At 42.6% G+C, this 19,444-nt stretch overlaps 1 protein-coding gene across 1 annotated transcript; it reads left to right on the forward strand.

Moving 5' to 3' along the window:
* Positions 1 to 8,632: 8,632 nt before the first annotated feature.
* Positions 8,633 to 17,868, forward strand: LOC121625543 (fibroblast growth factor 6-like). Its single transcript, XM_041963661.1, has 3 exons — positions 8,633 to 11,807; positions 12,330 to 12,433; positions 14,369 to 17,868. Exons 1-3 carry the CDS (start codon positions 11,465 to 11,467, stop codon positions 14,543 to 14,545), a joined length of 624 nt encoding a protein of 207 aa, XP_041819595.1. The 5' UTR covers positions 8,633 to 11,464; the 3' UTR covers positions 14,546 to 17,868.
* The last annotated feature ends 1,576 nt before the right edge of the window (positions 17,869 to 19,444 follow it).

Raw genomic sequence — 19,444 nt, forward strand, 5'->3', positions numbered from 1 at the left:
TATGAACTTTATGAAATGAAATACTGTGCACTGACAATGTAATATATCCATTAACTTTTGGACTTAATAACATTGAACAATAGTTTGTGGCTGATGTGAGGCACCCATATGGGTTTGGTTTACAGCCACTTACATGTTATCAGTTGTTGAGTCAGACATATCGGAGGTTTAGAAAAAGTTTCCCTCGTGGATTTGTCTCATTTGAATGATTTTTAGAGGACTGAAGTAGTGAAATTATGCAGTATTCCACAACAGAAAGGAAAAAACAGAGAAAACTTAACAAAAAAAGAATAATTTAATAATAATAATAATCTGTACAGATTTTTCTCTTTCTAACCACTTTACTGCTCCACCATATTTACATATCAAGGTGTGTTTACAGGTCTTGGGGAATGCTGCAGCATATGTGAAGTAAACTCTTGTTGCTCTGGGTGTGCTAAATGTGAGAAATTGCCTCAAGTGATGTCACTTGAGGCTGAAGACTACAAGGATGAAAAAGGAAAATATTGGTTTCTCTTTAACTCTTTGAGTTAGAAAGAAGTGAGCTTAGCAGACCTCTGTAGCCACTACTCATCTCTGCTTGAGGTTCTCAGCTCGTGGCTACATTAGCTTCCATTGGCATAACATACCCAAATCTCTGACCAAAATGTCAGTGGCTGAGTTGCATTGTGGGTAATGAAGGCACCAGGTTTTGGAAAGAAAGGAGAATATATGGAATAAGAAAAGACAACATCACTGGTTCTGCAGCATCGATTTTGATTCTTTTTAATGAACTTTGAGTCTGACATTGTTATAGAATGAATGCTAAAGTGATGGGGTACTCTGAATCATTTGGTGACTGCTGGGCTACACCAAAACATAACACATTTACTGCACAAGAGTACTACAATTAAGGCTTTAAGAATTTTAAAGTGCTGAATCATTGTGACAAGCCGCTGCTGCTTGTGTTTTTGGGCAGTGTTATTGGCAATATCGGGCCACGGATCAGGAATCTGCAGTATGATTATATGCGTTGACAAGACTGCAGGGATATAAACAGCATCAAAGGGCCGGCAATAATTCAATGCTGCCAGTTTTACACTGTGACACCATTCAAAATAGCATCTGTAACGCAGCATTGTTTCCTGCACTCCAGCGTGGCACTTGAAGGGCACCCGGGGAGCAGTCTCATTAGGGTGACCTTTTAACAGGGAGGTCACAGGCAAAAAGCACACGAGCACATGAGACCTCAGTGACTTTTGTCTCATAATGCCTGGGATGCTCTGCACTCACTGCTGCCTCATCTGTTGATTGATCAGCTGAATCAGACTCTCTGTTGTGCACTTCCCACAGAGTACTCTGCACAAAACACACAGCCATCTCTGATAACCAGTGTGTCCACATATTGCCTTGCCTTGTTGTGCGTATTATATTGTTTACTTCTGTGTCATTTCATGCTTTTTTCCTCACTGCTGCACTATCCCCTTTGCTGCTGTAACACTGCAAATTTCGCAGCCGTGGGATTAATAAACGATTATCTTATCTCATCTTATCCTCTCTAGGCTCTCGGTGCACTTACTGTAGCGATTCCAGGAACTCCTCATAAGGAGTCCTGCAGCTCAATGAACATGCACTCTGTGTCACTTAGTAAAAGATAGTTTCAACTTTTAACTGTAAAATCAAGAAGTGTTCAGTCAGTGAGCTAAAACTTAAATGAAGAGAGTCATTTTAATCTATAGCTCTGGCTCAGTGGCCCATTACTAATCAAATAATGCCCTGAGGTTATTCTATTTCATTTTGATGCTCCACTGAGACACACTACCTGCAATGCAGGGTCAGGGGATGACACAGTTTCCTTTCATATATTTAGCTGAGCATCTGGACAGCACATTATGCATCAGATGAAGCTAATGTGGTTTAGTAAGCACTCACTGGGTCAAGTGTTGTGCCTGTATGCACTGCAGAGAATTCCTATTCCAATGAAATCGACTTCTCACAAGTTTTATTCAAAGTAAAGTGGCATCGATTCCAGTCAAACCACATGCCAGCGTCACAGTGCTGCAATGCAGTGAGTTATCGTCCCTCAGACGGGCACTGGATGTCCTAACATCTGTTTGACACCAGAGGGCGATGTACTCATGAGAGAGGGATGGGTTGAGGTGCAGCAGGAGCATTCCTCTATGTCTTTAAAGGAAAGTTTTGTACAAGCTGGACTTTTCCTGACCATCATCCAACATTAAATCATGTTGCACAACCCTTCGTGATTAGACCGTGCTTTATTAACCTTGTCTTCATGGTGGTGTCACTTGTTTCCTGTTTCCTTATATAGAGTCTATTGACCAGTCATGTGACGTAGAATTCACTGTAGATTACACGTTTAAAAATCAACAGTGCCATAAAAAATAAAATATTTACTGTTGGTGGACACAGAAACTTTATTATAAATCACCATGATTGCAAATGTAATACAACTAATTTTTTTTAAAATGATTCTTTACTAAGCACCACACTACAGCTGCCCACCAGCCATCACAAGTTTCCCCTCTCAGCTCATGACTTGACGAAATCATCCACCAAACAACTGCTCCCCATTCTCAACCTGCTGTCGGTCACTGTCTGCCAGGTCTCATTAACACCAGACATGTTCAACTTTTTGCCTCGTTGTGCAGCTGCAACCTGGAACAACATGCAGACAAATCTAAAGCTTGCCTAATTTTGTCCTCAGGGTGATTAAAATTTTTTATCCTATTTTGTTTTACTCCATTGATTTTAGTTAATAATGACATTAATGATGACTCAGTTCTACTTAAGTCTCACAGTAAGTCATGACAGTGTGACAGCGAGCCAGCATGCACATTACCAGCACCCTGAAACTGAAGCAGCTAAATGGAATTCAGCCATCATTAACTGTATTATTTTCCTTTTACAACGGGTCAGAATGTCTGATGTGAAAAAGGTCAATCTGCTCATCTTTAAACTGCTTCCTGCCTGACCAAGCAAAGAGAGTTGAGCTGTTTTCAGGTGTCAGACATGCGAATGTTAAAAAGGTAAAACTAGTTTATGTTGTCTGAAACTTTTCTTAATACAAAAAGTCCTCAATCGGGCTAAATAGAAAAAGATTTGGACTGCTAGTCAGAAAAATCTAGTGTTTGGGCGGCTGGAAATTGACTTATTGGTATATGAAATTATCAATGATTTAATTCATTATGAACATAATCAGTAGTTCCTTGCCTACAGTTTTTAATCACTTCCTTTCAGAGGCTCAAACTAAGGTAAAAGTAAAGTGACTCTTAAGAAAACTGGTCTGGGTAAACCACAACCTGCCGCCGATTCTTCTGGATCATTCTTGACTATCATATTTATTAGTTGCTCTCCAGGACAGGCAGCATGCCAGAACCTTTGATCAACTCCTTGGGGGTTTAGATTTCATCCAGCAGGGGCCGTGACAAAAATAAATGATCTGATCTTTGTTGTGCTGGCCGAATGACAGCAGCTCCGTCCAGGATGACTCACTCTCTCAGCGGTGTGCCATTCCTGAAGTTCTCCTCTTCCCATCAGCCAAATTGCCTTGATCCTCCGCTCATTGCCGCCTCTCGCCCACCCTCGCGCTCACTCACTGCGGGGCGAGGTGGTCGCATCCTCAGGGCCGGCGGCACTCTTTACATCCCGTAGGGGTGAGAACGTGCAAAGCAGTGAGCAAATGTGCTGAGAGAATTCCTCGCATTCTCCTGCTCGGTCCTGGTGGCCTGGCTCGGTGTTGGGTTCCTGGGAGAGAGGGAAGAGGAGCCAGGGGGGGAATCGGCTGCCGACTCAGCAGCTGACACCTCCTCTGATCTCTATCTCTTCCTACCGCCATAAACCAAACTGTCTGACTTTTCAGCATGGCAGCCATGTAAACAGAGCTTTCCTCATGGCCCCAAGTCAGTTTTTGCCTCGAAGGAGACGGTTATGGCGAAGATGTGGCAGCAATGAAACATTAGCCTCAATGTACCCATAAGTGATATTTGGTACAGTGGCAAGAATAAACAAGCCACATTTGTTAGTTTAAACAGAAGACATCTAAGAAGATTAACATTAGAGCTTCCCTAAGTGCTCCCTTAAAACTATAAGTCTGACACTGTAAGAAATATCATCAGTTTCTGCTTTACTTGTCCACAGAAATTAATTTGATATAATGGGTTTGTTGGCAGGTCTTCCTGGACCCTAAAGCAAAGGCCCTTAAATCTGATCCTCGGGATTCGGATGACAAATAAACAGATATATAGCTGCTCTGCAAAACCTACTTTGACCAGTTTTTAGGACCTCGTGCTAAAGATTTTGCGAGTGGACAACCCTGCTGAGCTCGCACTCTCCGGGGTAACACAGCCCACCGTGTAAGACTCACAAAACTGTTTGATCACATCTTGTTAAACAGACGTTTTCACATCTTTCAGCTCTCTTGGGATGCAATGTGATTACTGAGCTTAAATGGAGATCAATGGCCGAGCTCACTCGCTCACTTGAGCATTTTTTCTGCATCCATGGCGTCATTTTGTGATTCGTGTGAGGCAACATTGTTGCTCCCTGAAAGTGTTTAGACAGTTGACAATATTTCTTTTGATCACCAAAGAGATCTCTGTCAGATCATCAATCGCTGACAAAATCAATTTAAGAAGCGACAGAATGGATTTGCGAGCCCTGCATTTTTGTTTGCATGTCTGTAGTTCGCTGGTTTAGCTTAGGCACCGAAATGGCATGCAAAAGTTTGGTGTTTTTGTTCCTGGAAACTGGGGCTGCAACTAACAGTTCTTTTTATTATCAATATGTTAGCAACGTCAGGAAATGGTGACAAATGCCCACAGTGCAAAAAGACACATTCAGTTGTCTTATTTTATTCACCCAGCAGTCCAAAACCCAAATATATTCATTTTACTTGGCAACTCATAACATTTGCAGTGCCAGTGAAAATGTAGCAATTAACTGATCATTAATAAGTACTTGCTTATTATTTTACCGTCCCTTGACTAATAGATTAATTGACTAATCGTTGCAGTTCTCAGGAAACTGAGTTTAAAAAGTGTGCTCCATGTCATTGTGTCACATGACCTTTCTAAGCCAAATGTCTCGATGCATGCGGTCGCGGCTTTGCAGCCATGCAGTGACTGCGCCGTCTCTCTGGTTGCTGCTGCTGTGCGCATTTATAGATAGTGTTCACTCTAACTGCCTCGGATGGCTCGTCATCCACGCGATCTCATGACAAATGCTTTAGAGTATACGGTACATCTATACTGACTTGAGCATAAAATTTGCTGTGTCACTGGTTTGGATTTGTAATCAACGTAAAAGTCACCTCTGCCTTGCTTCTTTTCCCCTTAGTCACTCTACGCCTGATATAGCAGCAGACACATCTTTCTCTGCAAGGTGCACAAGCTTTACCCTTGACAAGATATTTTTACTTGGAACACTCCCTTCTGACAGGGTACTCTTTGTCTTCTCTGCAGCTCCCAGCTTGTCACGATCAGAATGAAAGAAGCAGAACGGGTCTCATAATATATTCCAGCTTCTGCGTATGTTCTAATAACAAGGCATGTCATTTAGTATCATGCTCTCCGTGGATTTGCTGGTACTCGCTGTGTCACACATTTTACAAAGCCGCAGAGGAAAAGCGCATAACCCAGTGCAGTTTTGGGTTGTTGAATTATACATAAGCTGGCTCAGCAAAAATATGAAGCCTTAGCTCCTTTCAGGGTGGCACCGTTACCATTTTACAAACCCCGTGGATTGAAATCCAATTGTTTTCGATCGATCACCACAACACTGCAATCTGCTTGATGATGGGAAGTTTTCTTCTTTAGCGACGGATCTCATAGCTGTTTAGTTGCTGACGGTTGGGGATGAGTATGATGTGAGATATGGGGCATCTGGATTAAGTTGGAGTCTGTGTCGCCTCACACTGCCGCTGAACAACAGCAAATATAATATCTCCTGTCATGCTAAAGTATTGTTGGCACAGCAGAGGATTTTTAGCCATGCTAGCCATGCTGGCTGTATGGATGTCAGTGTCAGGCTGTCGTCAGCCTGTCAGCCACTTTGGTCCAGGCTGAAATATCTCAACAACTATTTCTTTGATTGCCATGGAATTGGCTACAGATATTCATAGCCCTCAGAGGATGAATCTCACTTTGTGGCTATCCTGAGCTTTTCTGTTGCGCCACCAGCCGGTCAAAGTTTTCACATATCCAGTGAAATATCTAAACATCTACTTGACGGATTGGCGCCAAATTTTGCAGCGGTGTTCATGTTTTCAAGAGGATGAATCCTAAAGAAACCTGCAAACCTGATCACTATCAAATAAGCCTCAGTTGTGCTAGCATGTTTAGCTGGATAGCATGTCAACATGCAACAACAAGAACTTCGTGCCTGTTTCACGTTGGTGTGTTAGCATTGTCATGCATGCTCGCTTTAGTATTTAACTCAAAGCACTGTTGTGCCTGAATGCACCCTCACAAAGCTGCTAGCATAGACTCTTACACATACAGTTTTGCTTGTAATTTATATCCTCTGCTCTGACTGGACAGTCGTCAGAGGACATTTACATAAAGTTAAGTCTTTTTCATCTTTCCTCTGTTGTGCCACTTGCCACCTTTTTAAATCTCTGCAGCTCAGCAGGTGGCGCTGGGCTGCAACACCATGTGCCATTGACGGCGTCTGTGAAGACTCTCAGTCATCCAGGTCTTGGTTATCCAAAGAGGCTTTGAGTCAAGGGCAGCTGGACCTGGTTGTAGAAATTTGCGCTTTGAGCCCCTATGTGTGAACGGCCCGTTAGTCTTATATAAAAGCATTTCTTCGTGTAAATGTTCTGTTAACTGCAGTGACTTTAAAATCGTAACCTCGTGTCTTTGTGTAGAGGCCTGTGTGCTTGGTGTGTCGTCTGTACATACGCAGTTTGACTGAGTATTATTGCTCGTCTATGCCAGCGATTCTGATGTCATTCCAGAGAAATCCCCCCTCCATCTCTGGGTCTCCCCAGCTGTTGTTTCAATATCGTCTTTTAAACCCCACGTTAATAAAACAGTAATTGAATGAGCTTTGCGTCCTCCTGTATCCAGTTACTTACACTTTGGTAATATGCACAAAAGCTGTTTGTATCGCTATTCCCTCTGGTCCATTTACTGATTGATGTGTGTGTGTGTGTGTACGTGTGTGTGTGCGTGCACACAATAGATCCCATAATTGCAACAAAGACAGCTGACCTGACAATTGTAAACTGAGGGCACTTCTCTCCTTGAGTCTCTGGTTTCTGGTCCTCTACTTTGGCCGTAATATATTCAGTCAAGGCGAGTCTATAAGCAAAATCAATTTGGAGTGTTATGTGGCCAAGTTTCCATCCACCTCCCTCTACCCTCTTGTTGCCCCACTGTGACTGTTCAGTTGTTATAGCTTGATTCTCTCGCTCCAATTTGACTCTGCAATTATTAGTCGATTAATCTGTCCGCTCTTCAACAGAAAATTCATCTGCAACTGTCTGGATAATCAATTAGCAGATAGTAGTATTAACCTGGATGATGTCATCATGATATCATTGGGGTCTTTTTGTCTTGGGCTCTGAGACTTAAAAATTTTTGCATGTCGTTTGAAAGAAGTGGGCGTTTAGGAAGTAGGGAGGTTGTAGGGACAGACACTATTGAGTTGCATTATGGGAAATGTAGGATGTAGTGTTTTTGAAGCTTGGCCCATATCAGGCCCCTTAAAATCAAGATGTCCCAACCTCTACTGCTTCATTCTTGTTTTATCTGTCTCTTGTCAGTCCCCCAACCATTTTTAATTATAGTAAATCCAATGTCTTTGGTTTATGGACTGCTGGTTGGATAAAACAAGCTGAAAAAAAGACTTCATGGATACTATTTTTATTTATATAAATCATTAAAATAATTAGCAATTTAATTGATAATGTATCCACAATACACAAATCACATTGATATACTTAATATGTATTTAATATATAATTTTTTTTAAGGGTAAGTGGTTGCGCAGTGCTGCCAAAAGTGCATTTTCTTCTGATTTGTGCATTTTGAAAAGATGTTCTTACTAAAAAAAAAAAGCAGCCTCAGCTTCATGCCAGTATAAAAGTATTAGCTGAATTAATCTCAGCAGCTCAGCACAGTCTCATTAAGTGCCCACTCTCCATTGATTGAAGTTACACTCTGTCAATAACCCCGTAGTTTTGTCTGTTCAGGCTGTTGGTTGCCTTGGATTGCATAGTCATGTGCTTACACAGCAAATCAAGAGGCTGTCTCATTAATTTGCTAACCAGTGCGGCTCAGGCTATCTCCTCCAGTGGGACTAAAAGGTCCTGGTTTTCTCTTTTACTTCATTCTATCAGTGACAGAATAGAATTGCATCCTGATGTGATCATATTCTTATTGTTTTGCAGATTTTGCTTCTGATGCCCAAATTACTGATTTCAAGCAACTTGGAATTAGCAGCCTCTACTTTTACTCATGCTGGAGCCAAATGAAAAGTCAGGGATTCAGAGCTGCACAGCTAGCATGGCTAAAAATTACCAAAATGCATTAAATGATTATCTGTCATATTAATGGATTGTTGATACCAACACATGTCTTTGTTGTTGCAGGTTTAGGTGAATCTAGTTGTGGCTGTTTTTATAGAAATATGCATAATGTTTCAGAAACAAATTTGTTTCATATGTAAAATTTGATCTATAAATAACTATAGCTGTCAGATAAGATATTTGCAATGACTCGTCATACTCGTCAAGAACTACCTGCTCTTATTACACTACATGCATTCTGTATGTATTAACTACATTTTTCCGTGCACTAATGTTGACAGCATACAGTATATTGTGTACTTGCAGCTAAAAATGCATTTTTAATGACATTATTTAATAATCTGTTGCAGTTTTGCGTGTATCCACATCGTAGGGCACAGGGCATGATTTGTTTGTTTGTTGTTTTTCCATTATGGGTTGTCTTGCCGCTGCTGTTTATCAGCAACAAGGCCTCTCTGGTTGCTAAGGTGGGCCTGAGGCTCCCTGGCAGCCGAGAGCACCTTGGGGCCCCAGAGCCTGGTGCTCTGTGACGCGTTGGGAATTCCCCCGAGTCTTCATCTCCTACCAGCACCCTGCAGGATGGGATGCAAACAGGGACGTAAAGGAGAGTGAACCCAGTCACTCAGCTCCCAGCTATTTTTATTTACTCAACATTTTATCCACATTTTAGACTGACAAAAGTATTTATAAGGGAAATATATATTGTAGAATAATAATTATGTTTATTTATGGAGACATTTTAAGAGGAAACAAGCACAAATTGGTATTTTTTTTAAGTAAAATGGTGATTTTTGCCTTATTATGATCACCAGCTGCAGATCTTTTTCCATTTCCTTTACCACTTTATTTCTGACCTGAACTCAATGCAACAATCCTGACAATGCCACATATTTGATTCATGCAGGCTATATTTTTCTGTTAGTTGCAGAGTGTGTTACTTACAATAATAACGCGCAATCTGACCAGGCAAAATATCTGGTTATGTAAACTTCCTGAACAAATAGCTAAGGAAGTGTCAGACAGGATCGCCATTTGCTCTCCTGTGACTGCCTGTGACTGTTTTTACACCTTCCTTCTAAATAAGGCAGCAGGCTGCCAAGACATATGACCACTGTCCCGATTTGGGTTCTGGACACAGTATCCATCCATCCATCCCATGATTGCTCAATGCCAATGAAAGTCTCACACACACACACACACACACACACACACACACACACACTCCCTCCCCTCCTGCAGGTCTCCCATGTGAGGAAGAGCTGCATCAGGCCAGCCACAATTAGCCAGAGGAAGACTGAAAAAATAGGTTATATTACCTTCAAAATAAAAGCACAAAATATCACAATTTGGGGAGAATTTCAGATGTTATGATAATTCATAAACTATAACTGATCATGTAAATGCCCAATGTAATGTGAAAGTGACATTTAGGATAAGTTTTCAATTGCTGTTAAGGTGTTTTTTTAAATCTCAGTTACTAAATTTAAAACTCAGGCCCGTCCTCATCTGGAATACAGTCTTCTTGTGTCTGTAAAATGTTGAGAAGCTGTATAAAATGCCTGTCTGAAAATCTTCATTTGTCTTGTTTTGCCTGACCAACAGTCCCAAACTCAAAAAGATTAATTCTCAGATTATATAAAACAGTGAAAAGCAGCAAACTCTCACATTTGAAAGGCTTGAACCTGCAAATCCCGCTGGATCAAACACCTCATTTGCTAAACCTTTAAGTAAAATTGTGGACTACAGTCTATACTATAGTCTTTATAGTTAGTATCTATTGGATTTGGGTAGAGATTTAAAGGCTCTGAAGTCAAAATAGTGCTTGCTGTTACTTTTTTTGATCCTCTTTGACTAAACCGTCATGTGTATGCATTCGAGGACGCGTCCCCTGTCCTTGAATACAGTCTTTATATTTACTGTTAATGTCAGTTGTGCTCTCCCCACTTATCTGTGTTTTATTATAATTTAAGTGGCTCAGGGACACAGCAAGATCAGTGTTCCTGTTTTTGTGACCTTATTATTCCATTGCATTCGTGTCACTAACTTCCGTTCTAAATATACAGATGGGTGATTCATCAAACTAAAAACAAACATGAAGTGCGTTAGTAAGGTATCACAAAGCTGCCTGTGCAGCCCCAGTGCTTCTTTGCAATGAGTGAAGTCTCAGTAGACCTTACTGGAGGTATGAGCACCAGTTTTCCCTATAATACTCCCTCATTTGGTGGCCCATGACGTCTGATTCACGTCATTTTCATGCTCATCAAACCTTTCCGCGACTCCTCATGCTTTGTATGGGAGCCCTTCTTCTGTGTTTTTCCTCTAATGTCGAGTTCATTTAATCGGGTTTTTAAGTTTTGGAAGACGAGGTGATTCAGGGACTCACCGGAGTGATAATTGCAGCACAGTCGCACTGAAAAGGCTTTTATTGTGGAAAAGTACCACAGGAAACGCTTCTTCTTACTCTGTCGGGCTTGTTTGACGCTGATGTGAAGGTGCAGCACCCCCCATCATTCCTATCAGAACTGCTGCTGCTGGGGTCCTGTAACTCTCTCTCTCCTCCTCCTCTTCCTCCTCCTCCTCCTCCCATCTCCTACTTTTGATGGGGGGGTGCAGCGGTGAAGTCACAGTGATGTCATTTTAGGATGTGAGAGTCGGGCAAGGTGAGCTGGTTTTGCGGTGAGTGGTGTCCCCTCCACGGCCAGCGTTGCCTGTAAAGAGGCGCGGAGCGGCGAAAGATGATCATCGCCACCGGCACCAATTCAAGCTCCGACGCGCTCTGTCCCTCTCGTCCTGCTCAGATCTCGGGCTATGGGGCCTTGATCTGCCTTGATCCCAAAATAAGCCTTTACCACCACCATGCCAAAGGACAAAAAATAAGAAGAGTTGCATTTTTAGGGCAGGTAACTTTGACCACGTGCCCCAAAGGTAAACTGGATGGCCATTGCGCAAAGGTGCCTCTACAGTATGTCCAGCGAGGCCAGGACGCACTGGACGCTGCCAGCAGTTTTTGTACTGTGGACTTCTCTCTTGGGGATCGTTTCATCTTATCCGATTCCGAGCAGGACTAATGCGACTTTGCTGGAAAAGAAGTGGGAGACCCTCTTCTCCCGCTCCTACCTGGGTATAACCGGGGGGAAATCGGAGCTGAACTGGGAGAGTGACTATTTGCAAGGCATCAAAAGAGTGCGACGACTGTACTGCAACGTGGGCATTGGGTTTCACCTGCAGGTGCTCCCGGATGGCAGGATAAGCGGTGCACACAATGAGAACCAATACAGTGAGTTGCATCCGGCAAAGCGCTGGAGCCGAAAAAGAGCGTAACCCAATGCGCTGCGCAGGCTGTGTGAAAGTTAGAGCGGGTCACTTGTCTTGCATGATATTTAATAAGAGGTGTCGGCATGGTTGGAAGTTTCCGAAAGCAAAAACAGTGCGCTGAGCCTTACATCCGTGCAGCGCGAAATATCCCCCCAAGCCAAAAACATGACATGAATGCCTGGACCCAGTTTAGACGCGAACTTATTTTTTACCCCGCGTCCCGCTGCAGCATGGACACACACACACACGCACGCACACACACACACCACGCAGCACGCTGCAAACCACACACGCAGGGCGTCATAGTGGTGAAACTGCAATCAGGTAACTGTTCCAAAGCGCTAATTGAGCACAGAGAGCATCATCCAGTCGCAATGCACCTGCAAGGTTACACCCATCGCTGCTGCAGAGGCCAGTTACTCGACTTTGTCCCCAGCGGCAGCGACGCGCTGGCTCTGCTCTCCTAACGCTGTGTTTCATTTAGGTCTGATAGAGATCTCCGCCGTGGACCGAGGAGTGATCAGCTTGTTCGGAGTGAGGAGTGAGCTGTTTGTCGCAATGAACAGCAGGGGAAGGTTATACGGAACGGTACGCACACACACACACACACACAGCCACTTGCACACGCACGCACGTCCTGCTCAGTGTAAGATGAGTTCATGTAGCTGCTGCATCCGTGGGTTTATGAGCGCTGTTGTGTTATTAATATGCTCTGATGAGAGGGGGCTTTCACACCGGGGTCCAAGGAGTCCCAGAGCAGAACGCTTTAATGCCAAAATCTTCTGCTCTGTGTCAGAAATACTCACATCCTGTACTCAAGGAGAAGCAGCAGTACCACAATGTTAAAGTACTCCATTACAAGTAAAAGTACTGCACTCAAATTGCACTTAAGTAAAAGTACAGAAGAGTCAGCAAAATGCTAAAGTAGTGATTATGTAGCAGAGTGGCCCATTTTAGCATATTAATACATGTTATTTGAATATTTGTGATTGTTAGCAGCTGTAGATGGTTTTCATGTAAATCTGCAAAGTCACTTGCAAGTCAGATAAATAGTGGAGTAAAAAGTTCAATCTTTCCCTCTGAGGTGCAGAGAAACAAATAAAAATGTGCAATAAAATGGAAATAACCATGTGAAGTAGCTCAAAATTGTGCTCAAGTACAATATAAATGTACTTCGTTAGATTCCACCAGTGGATTCTGGTGTCCATCTAAGCAGATAGTAAACATACAGTGGACATGAATCTGTCATGGCTGCTACTGAACAGTCAAACAACAAGTGAACACTCACTGATTAAAACCAGTGACGGGACATTTGTCTCATCTTGTGGCCTGTTTTTAAAAGTGGGTCAGTCATGAGGTGATATCTGAGATTATGAAAAAAAACAAACGTTTCTGCGGCATATTCATAAATTTACAGTATGTGTGTATTTAGGACCGGTCAGGGGGTCTTTTACCAAGAATCTCCTAAAATGTCAAGTGAGGTTTTCTATGATACAGGTGCAGAAATGCCTGAAAAAGTATTTATAAGAAAAAAAAACATGCTTTAAATGTGAAATTTTCAATTATTTTAGTCTTTGTTTAATGCTCTATATAGTACAGTATTAAAGTGTAGTGTATCCACTGTACGTACAGTATACAGTTCATTCAGTAATTCATACAGTTTATATTAGTTAATAAATGTGTTGATTTGTAATAAGCCTGGAGGATGAGTCAATTTCACTTTATTATAAAAAGACACCAAAGAGTCTCTCTTTGAGCTGAAAGTAAAATAAATGATGGCACCCTTCCAAATTAATTTTAATGTTACAATAAAACAGCTTCATGCAGGGCTGGCTCTCAGACCACAGTGAGCACCTATATCCACCTGCACAGACTCACGCTCTTTGCACTCTTACTCTTTTCATGAGACAGCGTCCGATTTAAATCAGAATTTTGCCAGTTTGAGGCTTTTTTTTTTTTGTTCCTGCAAAGTTGGGCCCCTCATGTTTAATACAGATTCGACTTTTGAGACGTTAAGCTTCTCTCTGAAAAAATGTTCATTTAATAACTCACTGTGAGGAGTGTAAGGCCGTGCTCTGCTGTCATATTGACACAAATATAAAGAAAAATCACAGTATATGCAGCTCTAGCCTCACGGTTGAAACAAAGCACATAAACTCTATTTATTTTGTCCAAACCTGATGGAACTTTTACTGAACCATAATGCATCCCTGTTGCCTAATGGCGTACATATCATAGGTCTTATTTCGTTGCGTTTCTCCTGGTGAATCGGTTGTCCTACCTGGGATTATTTTATGAGTCCAGCAGTACAAGCAGGAGGCTGGTATCTGAGTTAGAAAGGGACATTTCTTTTGCAACAACATGCCACCTCCTCCAGTTTCCCTCAAAGCATGCTTTGCAGGCAGGCTGTCTGCCAAAGCAAAGGTCACGTGGAAACTGTGCATATGTTGTGATGTTTATCCTGTGTCTGTCATGAGATTGACCCCCCCCCCCCCCTTCTTTTTTTCTTTTTGGCATTTTTAGAGAGTCTTCGTGGATGAGTGCAAGTTCAAGGAGACTTTGCTGCCCAACAACTACAACGCCTATGAGTCTTTTGTTTACAAGGGCTTCTATATCGCCCTCAGCAAGCATGGCCGCGTAAAGAGAGGCAACAAGGCCACCACCGCCATGACCGTCACACATTTCCTCCCGCGGCTATGAGAGAAACTGGCAATAACTCAGTAATTTGCACATGTGGATGTTCTTCCAGGTAACATAGAAATGCATAGTCATGATATACACACCGATGGACTGCGACAGAAAACACAAATATTTATTCTGTTTATATATATGTATATTTGGATAGCTATCTTTGTATATGTACTGTGCTGCTTATTGTTTTTATGGACGGGGAGAGTTGAAGCCTTTGCCTGTCTCACTTTACCTTGGTGCTTGCTGTAACCGAACTACGTGTCACTTCCTTTTTTGAGATGGGGGATGAGCTGTATCCTGTGCTTTTAAAGAGTGAAATGAATACTTTTTATTACCTCAAAGAACCACTTTACTAGATTAAGGGATGCATGGAGTTCTGCTCAAATATCTGCTAAGTTTATCTTTTCTTTCGAACCTTTGAGCGCTTGACGGCTCCCCGCTCGATTACCGATGTCCGGCAGTGGGGGGGAAACTTAAATGCACTACCTTTGCTGCACGATTTAAAGGTGCCTTGGTGTTCCCACTTGTGGCCCCCTTAAACTTGCATGTAAGAGACACCCGCTGGAGTCAGAAATAGGGCTGACACTCCGGAGAGGGCCTCAGAGGGGGGTGGGGGGGTTTGACCATCTCTGGTTTATTTTCTTTTCTGTAATTAGATCGATTAAGTAATGTACAATCTGTGGTCGAGACCAGAGAGCGGTCAGCCATGGAGGCTGGCGCGAGGCCATGAGTTTGACTGTGTGGCATCGCCAGCGAATGCACAGGGCGAAGGACTTATCTATCTGAGCATGGAGAACATTTTTGTTTGGACCTGGCTTGCGTCTGCACAAGAACGGGCAGAAACATACGTGCATTGTCACGGACGGAGCTCCTGCAGCGAAGCGGGTCGCCGTGTTTTCTGCTGAAAATGATGTCTACTGTCCGTGAGAGCCGACAAGAAACGATGTAAATAGTCGCAAATGCAAAAGAAGAATTCAGGAGCTTTTTTTTTAACGCTGCTTTGTCGCAGTTGCCTGAACGAGGCAAAAAGAGTTCAGGATGCACAGTTTGCCATCGATGGTGGTGCCTAAATGTTTTTGGTAAGAGCGTTCCCACTTGTTTTGTCTCTTCTGATTTGTCGTCGTGCGTTTGCTGGAGTATCTGGAGTTCTGGGCCATTTCCCCCCGCTTGTCTGTGAGCTCTGCAGCAGCACTGCAGTGGCAGTGAGGTGTTGGAGCTGGAGGCTGATGGTTTTCACTGTAATTACTGATGAGTCAATTTGTTCAGTCGGTGGTCTGGATGCACATTATAAGAAATCATTTCTGTTGAATTTTAGCTTGATTTGATGAATTTGAAGGCTAAAACACGGGCATACGTTTCATATATAGCGTGTAATTATTGGTATGCATGGTGGCATGGTGTTTACAAAGCTAAAGATGTACCATGCTTTGTACACTCATTGCTATCAAGTGGACTACTATGAAATATCTTGTTACATAGTCCGAAGATGTTTGTCTGCTTACAGCGTGCATCTGGCGTCTGCAGCTGCTTAGCAGAAAACCTGAATCTCGCTCCGCCATCAGCCTCCATCCGTTGTGGCGCTTTCGAGAGGAAGGAGGACTATTTAAATCCAGGAAGGACATATGCGAGGGAGCCGGCCCGCTGCCTTTGTTGTTCGTCAAACCCCCTGCAGGAATGTGGATCTGCCAGGATGACAGGCTGCCTCCCACATACCTGAATGCCCCCCCCCCCCCCCCCCCACCCACCTCCTCCCTGAGCTCTGTCACCCCCAACCGCCCACCTCTGCCCGTCCCTTACCCCCCTCCCCTCACCCGCTACAGGCAGGGACCTTGGGATTCCAGCTGTAACCCAGGAGCTTCCTCCTCTCCTTTCAGCCTTTTTTAGTTCAAGGTCAGAGTCACGGACCAGCCTTGGCCCCAACCCCAGCGGCCGGGGTGGTCGGCTATATGGGTCGTACTGTTTCCATGAAATAGGAATTTGAAGCATCTTTTTTGACACACTTTATGCTTAAAGGCATTATAATTTATTGAATGGATGGGGGGTTGCTCTCCAGCTGAGTGGTAGCTCTCATAGTTCCCTGCTTCACAATCTGTAGCATTTTCTTAAACAATCCTACTTCTCCTCTTCTGAATTTAGAGCTCCACCTCTTTAAAATGCAGCTCCACAACATGCTGTCCCCTCCCCTCTCCAAGTACTTGTGTTGGGATGTATCTGGGGAGGGGACATCCGCAGAGTTAGTGCAGTGTGTGAGGAGCAGAGTCACGCAGAGCCTCACCTCTCCTGCTGCACTCCAGTCCCGCAGGACGGCAGCGCAGCCATCCTCAGGACGTGTCCTCTGCCGCTGCCGCCGACGCCCCAGAACACCTTTCACCAATACTGACACAGTATCAGCTGCTGCTCAACTGTCCGTGCCGCACAGATCGAATCAGAACAGTGTTTTTCTCACAGATCAACCTCTCACTTTTTGTTCCAAGGACTTTTTTTTTCTCTTTTTTTATCGCAAAATGCCGCACAGCAGAGCAAATTTATCGGGAGCTAAGCTCGAGCAAAAAAACTTGTTGCTGCTGTAGATGAGGCTGCATGAAATACCACTGATGTACATGTCTTGTAGGGAGAAAATAATCGTAGTTTTTGGCTGAAGTAGCAAACGGAATTCACGGTTTCAGCATTTTTGGCTCAGGGGGGGCGTGGAAGTGAACTCGGAGCACGCACAGCAACGAGCACTCCTCGCGCCCGCCTCGCAGTCAAGATGTGCGACGTCTCTCGCAGCACCTTATTAACAGCATCTTGATTATAAGCTAGTGTAAAGGCGGGAGTTTCCTCACATCTTTCTGTCAAGGAATAGAGCTGGATCCCCAAAAGAGTGAAGGTCTGTGTCTAAAACAAAAAGCTCACCTTTCAGCTTTGACCAAAAAATTTTATCCAGATTTATCTGTCGTCTCTTTTTTTTCCAAAGCTTATCATAGTTCAAATTTCAATGAATTCAAGGTGAGGAATATCTTTTTTTATAATGTTTAATGTACTATTAGCATGCCTGAGCCCCAAGCTTAATTAGGGGTGTGTGCTTCATGGTTTTTTTTTTTGTTTTTTTGAGTGAGCCTCCACTCTATTCCTCTCATGTCTGTTCTCATATACCTCACCCTCTGCCTTAGTTTTGGTTTGCTGATGACTGTAAATTAAGATGAAACAAACTTCAGTTATTTGTTTCTGAAAACAGACAATGCTAAGTAAGGATATTAAAGTTTTTTCCTTTTATTTTTGTACGTATGTGCTGTGCACAGCAGTCTACTGTATTCCTGATATAACAATAAAAGTTTTTTTTTTTAACTGGTTGCTGCTGAAGTGTCGTTCTCTCTCTGTTTGATCAGTTGAGCTGAGGTGTGACTGTGTATTTAGCAGTGGTGGAAGACGTACCCGGACCCTTTACTCAAGTAAAGGTGTCAGCGCAGCAATAAAAAAACTCTCAAACTCTGCATTCAAAATCGTAATTCAATCAAAGTGCAGAAGTATTGACAGTAAAGTGGAGTTAAAGTAATAAAAGTTAAAGAAAAATGGTGCCTGTGACTGTTGTTTTTACGACCCTGATTTTAAACAAGTCTGGGTGCCGTGTGAAACATCAATACAAGCAGAAAGCAGTCATTTACAAACTAACTGCTTACAAAGTGTTCTGAGCCCATGTAGTAACATCCTTTATACAATCATGGGCTCACAAAGTGGTGAACCTCGCTCCATCCTCGCTTGTGAACGACTGAGCCTTTCATACTCAATCATGATACTATCACCTGTTACCAATCAACCTGTTTACCTGTGGAATGTTCCAAACTGGTGTTTTTGGAGCGTTCCACATCTTTCCCAGTCTTTTGTTGCTCCTGTCCCAATGTGTTTTAAACATGTTGCTGCATCAGGTTCAGAATAAGCAGATATTTACAAAAATCAATGAAGGTGATGAGGTCAAATGATAAATGTATTGTCTTTATACTGTTTTCTATAGAGAGTATGTCAAAAAGGGTTAGCAGGTTATCACATTGTTTTATTTATGTTTCATACAGCATCCCAACATCTTTGGAGTCAGAGTTGTATTTGAAAATGTTCTTTGGGCCTTGAATGATTATTTAAATGAAACCGTGTACGAAGTTTATAAGATAAATCACACTTTCGTTGAATAACTAACAACTCATACACATCTGAAACGTCATGACAAGAAACCCCAACTAGACACCATGCATAGTCGCTTTTATTAAGGGATCATGGGCCAAAAGGGTTGGGAAGCACTAATTTAATCTTTAACAATATCTTGTATTTTCTAAGTTTAGTTTTCTTCATGTAAATCTGAAAGTAAGCAGTAAATTTGGCCATCAGATGAATGTGGTTAAGTAAACAGTACAATATTTTCATATTTGGAAAAAAGAGCATACAATAGAAATACTATCAGCACAAGAACCTTATTTACAGCAACTGTGTAAAGTCAGTTGCTTCAATATTTAACTGTATTAAATGATCTTGATTTTCTACTACTGGAAGTTTAGTTCTTGGAGTAAAATGACATTTTATTTTCAAGAGACACTGTTGAAGAGACACTGCTTTTGTGGATTCCCTAAAAACGCTCAGTTTTCAGAAGTATTCTGTAGCCTAGTGCGCAGTTTAATGTGTCCTGTGCTGAAGCTACAGCATCCAAAAATAGTTCAACTCGTCCATCTAACTTCTGAGTCTTCCAGTAGAACTATACTAAATGAGGGAGTGGCTCCCTCTGCTGGTGAAATGGCGGAAAGGTTTGGAGCGTGCGTAAAAGCAGCAAACTGAACTTCAACCTCGATCCATTGTGGTTCAACATAAATGCAAAATATATGATATGATGCTTAATTAATTACTAAGTCATCCCTCAATCAGGATTTTTAGAGTTTTTTGATG

This window comes from Chelmon rostratus, chromosome 22 (assembly GCF_017976325.1).
Source record: "Chelmon rostratus isolate fCheRos1 chromosome 22, fCheRos1.pri, whole genome shotgun sequence".
Classification (NCBI taxonomy): Eukaryota; Metazoa; Chordata; class Actinopteri; order Chaetodontiformes; family Chaetodontidae; genus Chelmon; species Chelmon rostratus.

Excerpts from the sequence above, each read along its gene's own strand:
- LOC121625543 (XM_041963661.1), top strand. The coding sequence starts at position 11,465 with ATGGCCATTGCGCAAAGGTGCCTCTACAGTATGTCCAGCGAGGCCAGG. Across the intron at positions 11,808-12,329 it reads ACACAATGAGAACCAATACA|GTCTGATAGAGATCTCCGCC; the intron begins GTGAGTTGCATC and ends TGTTTCATTTAG. Across the intron at positions 12,434-14,368 it reads GGGGAAGGTTATACGGAACG|AGAGTCTTCGTGGATGAGTG; the intron begins GTACGCACACAC and ends TGGCATTTTTAG.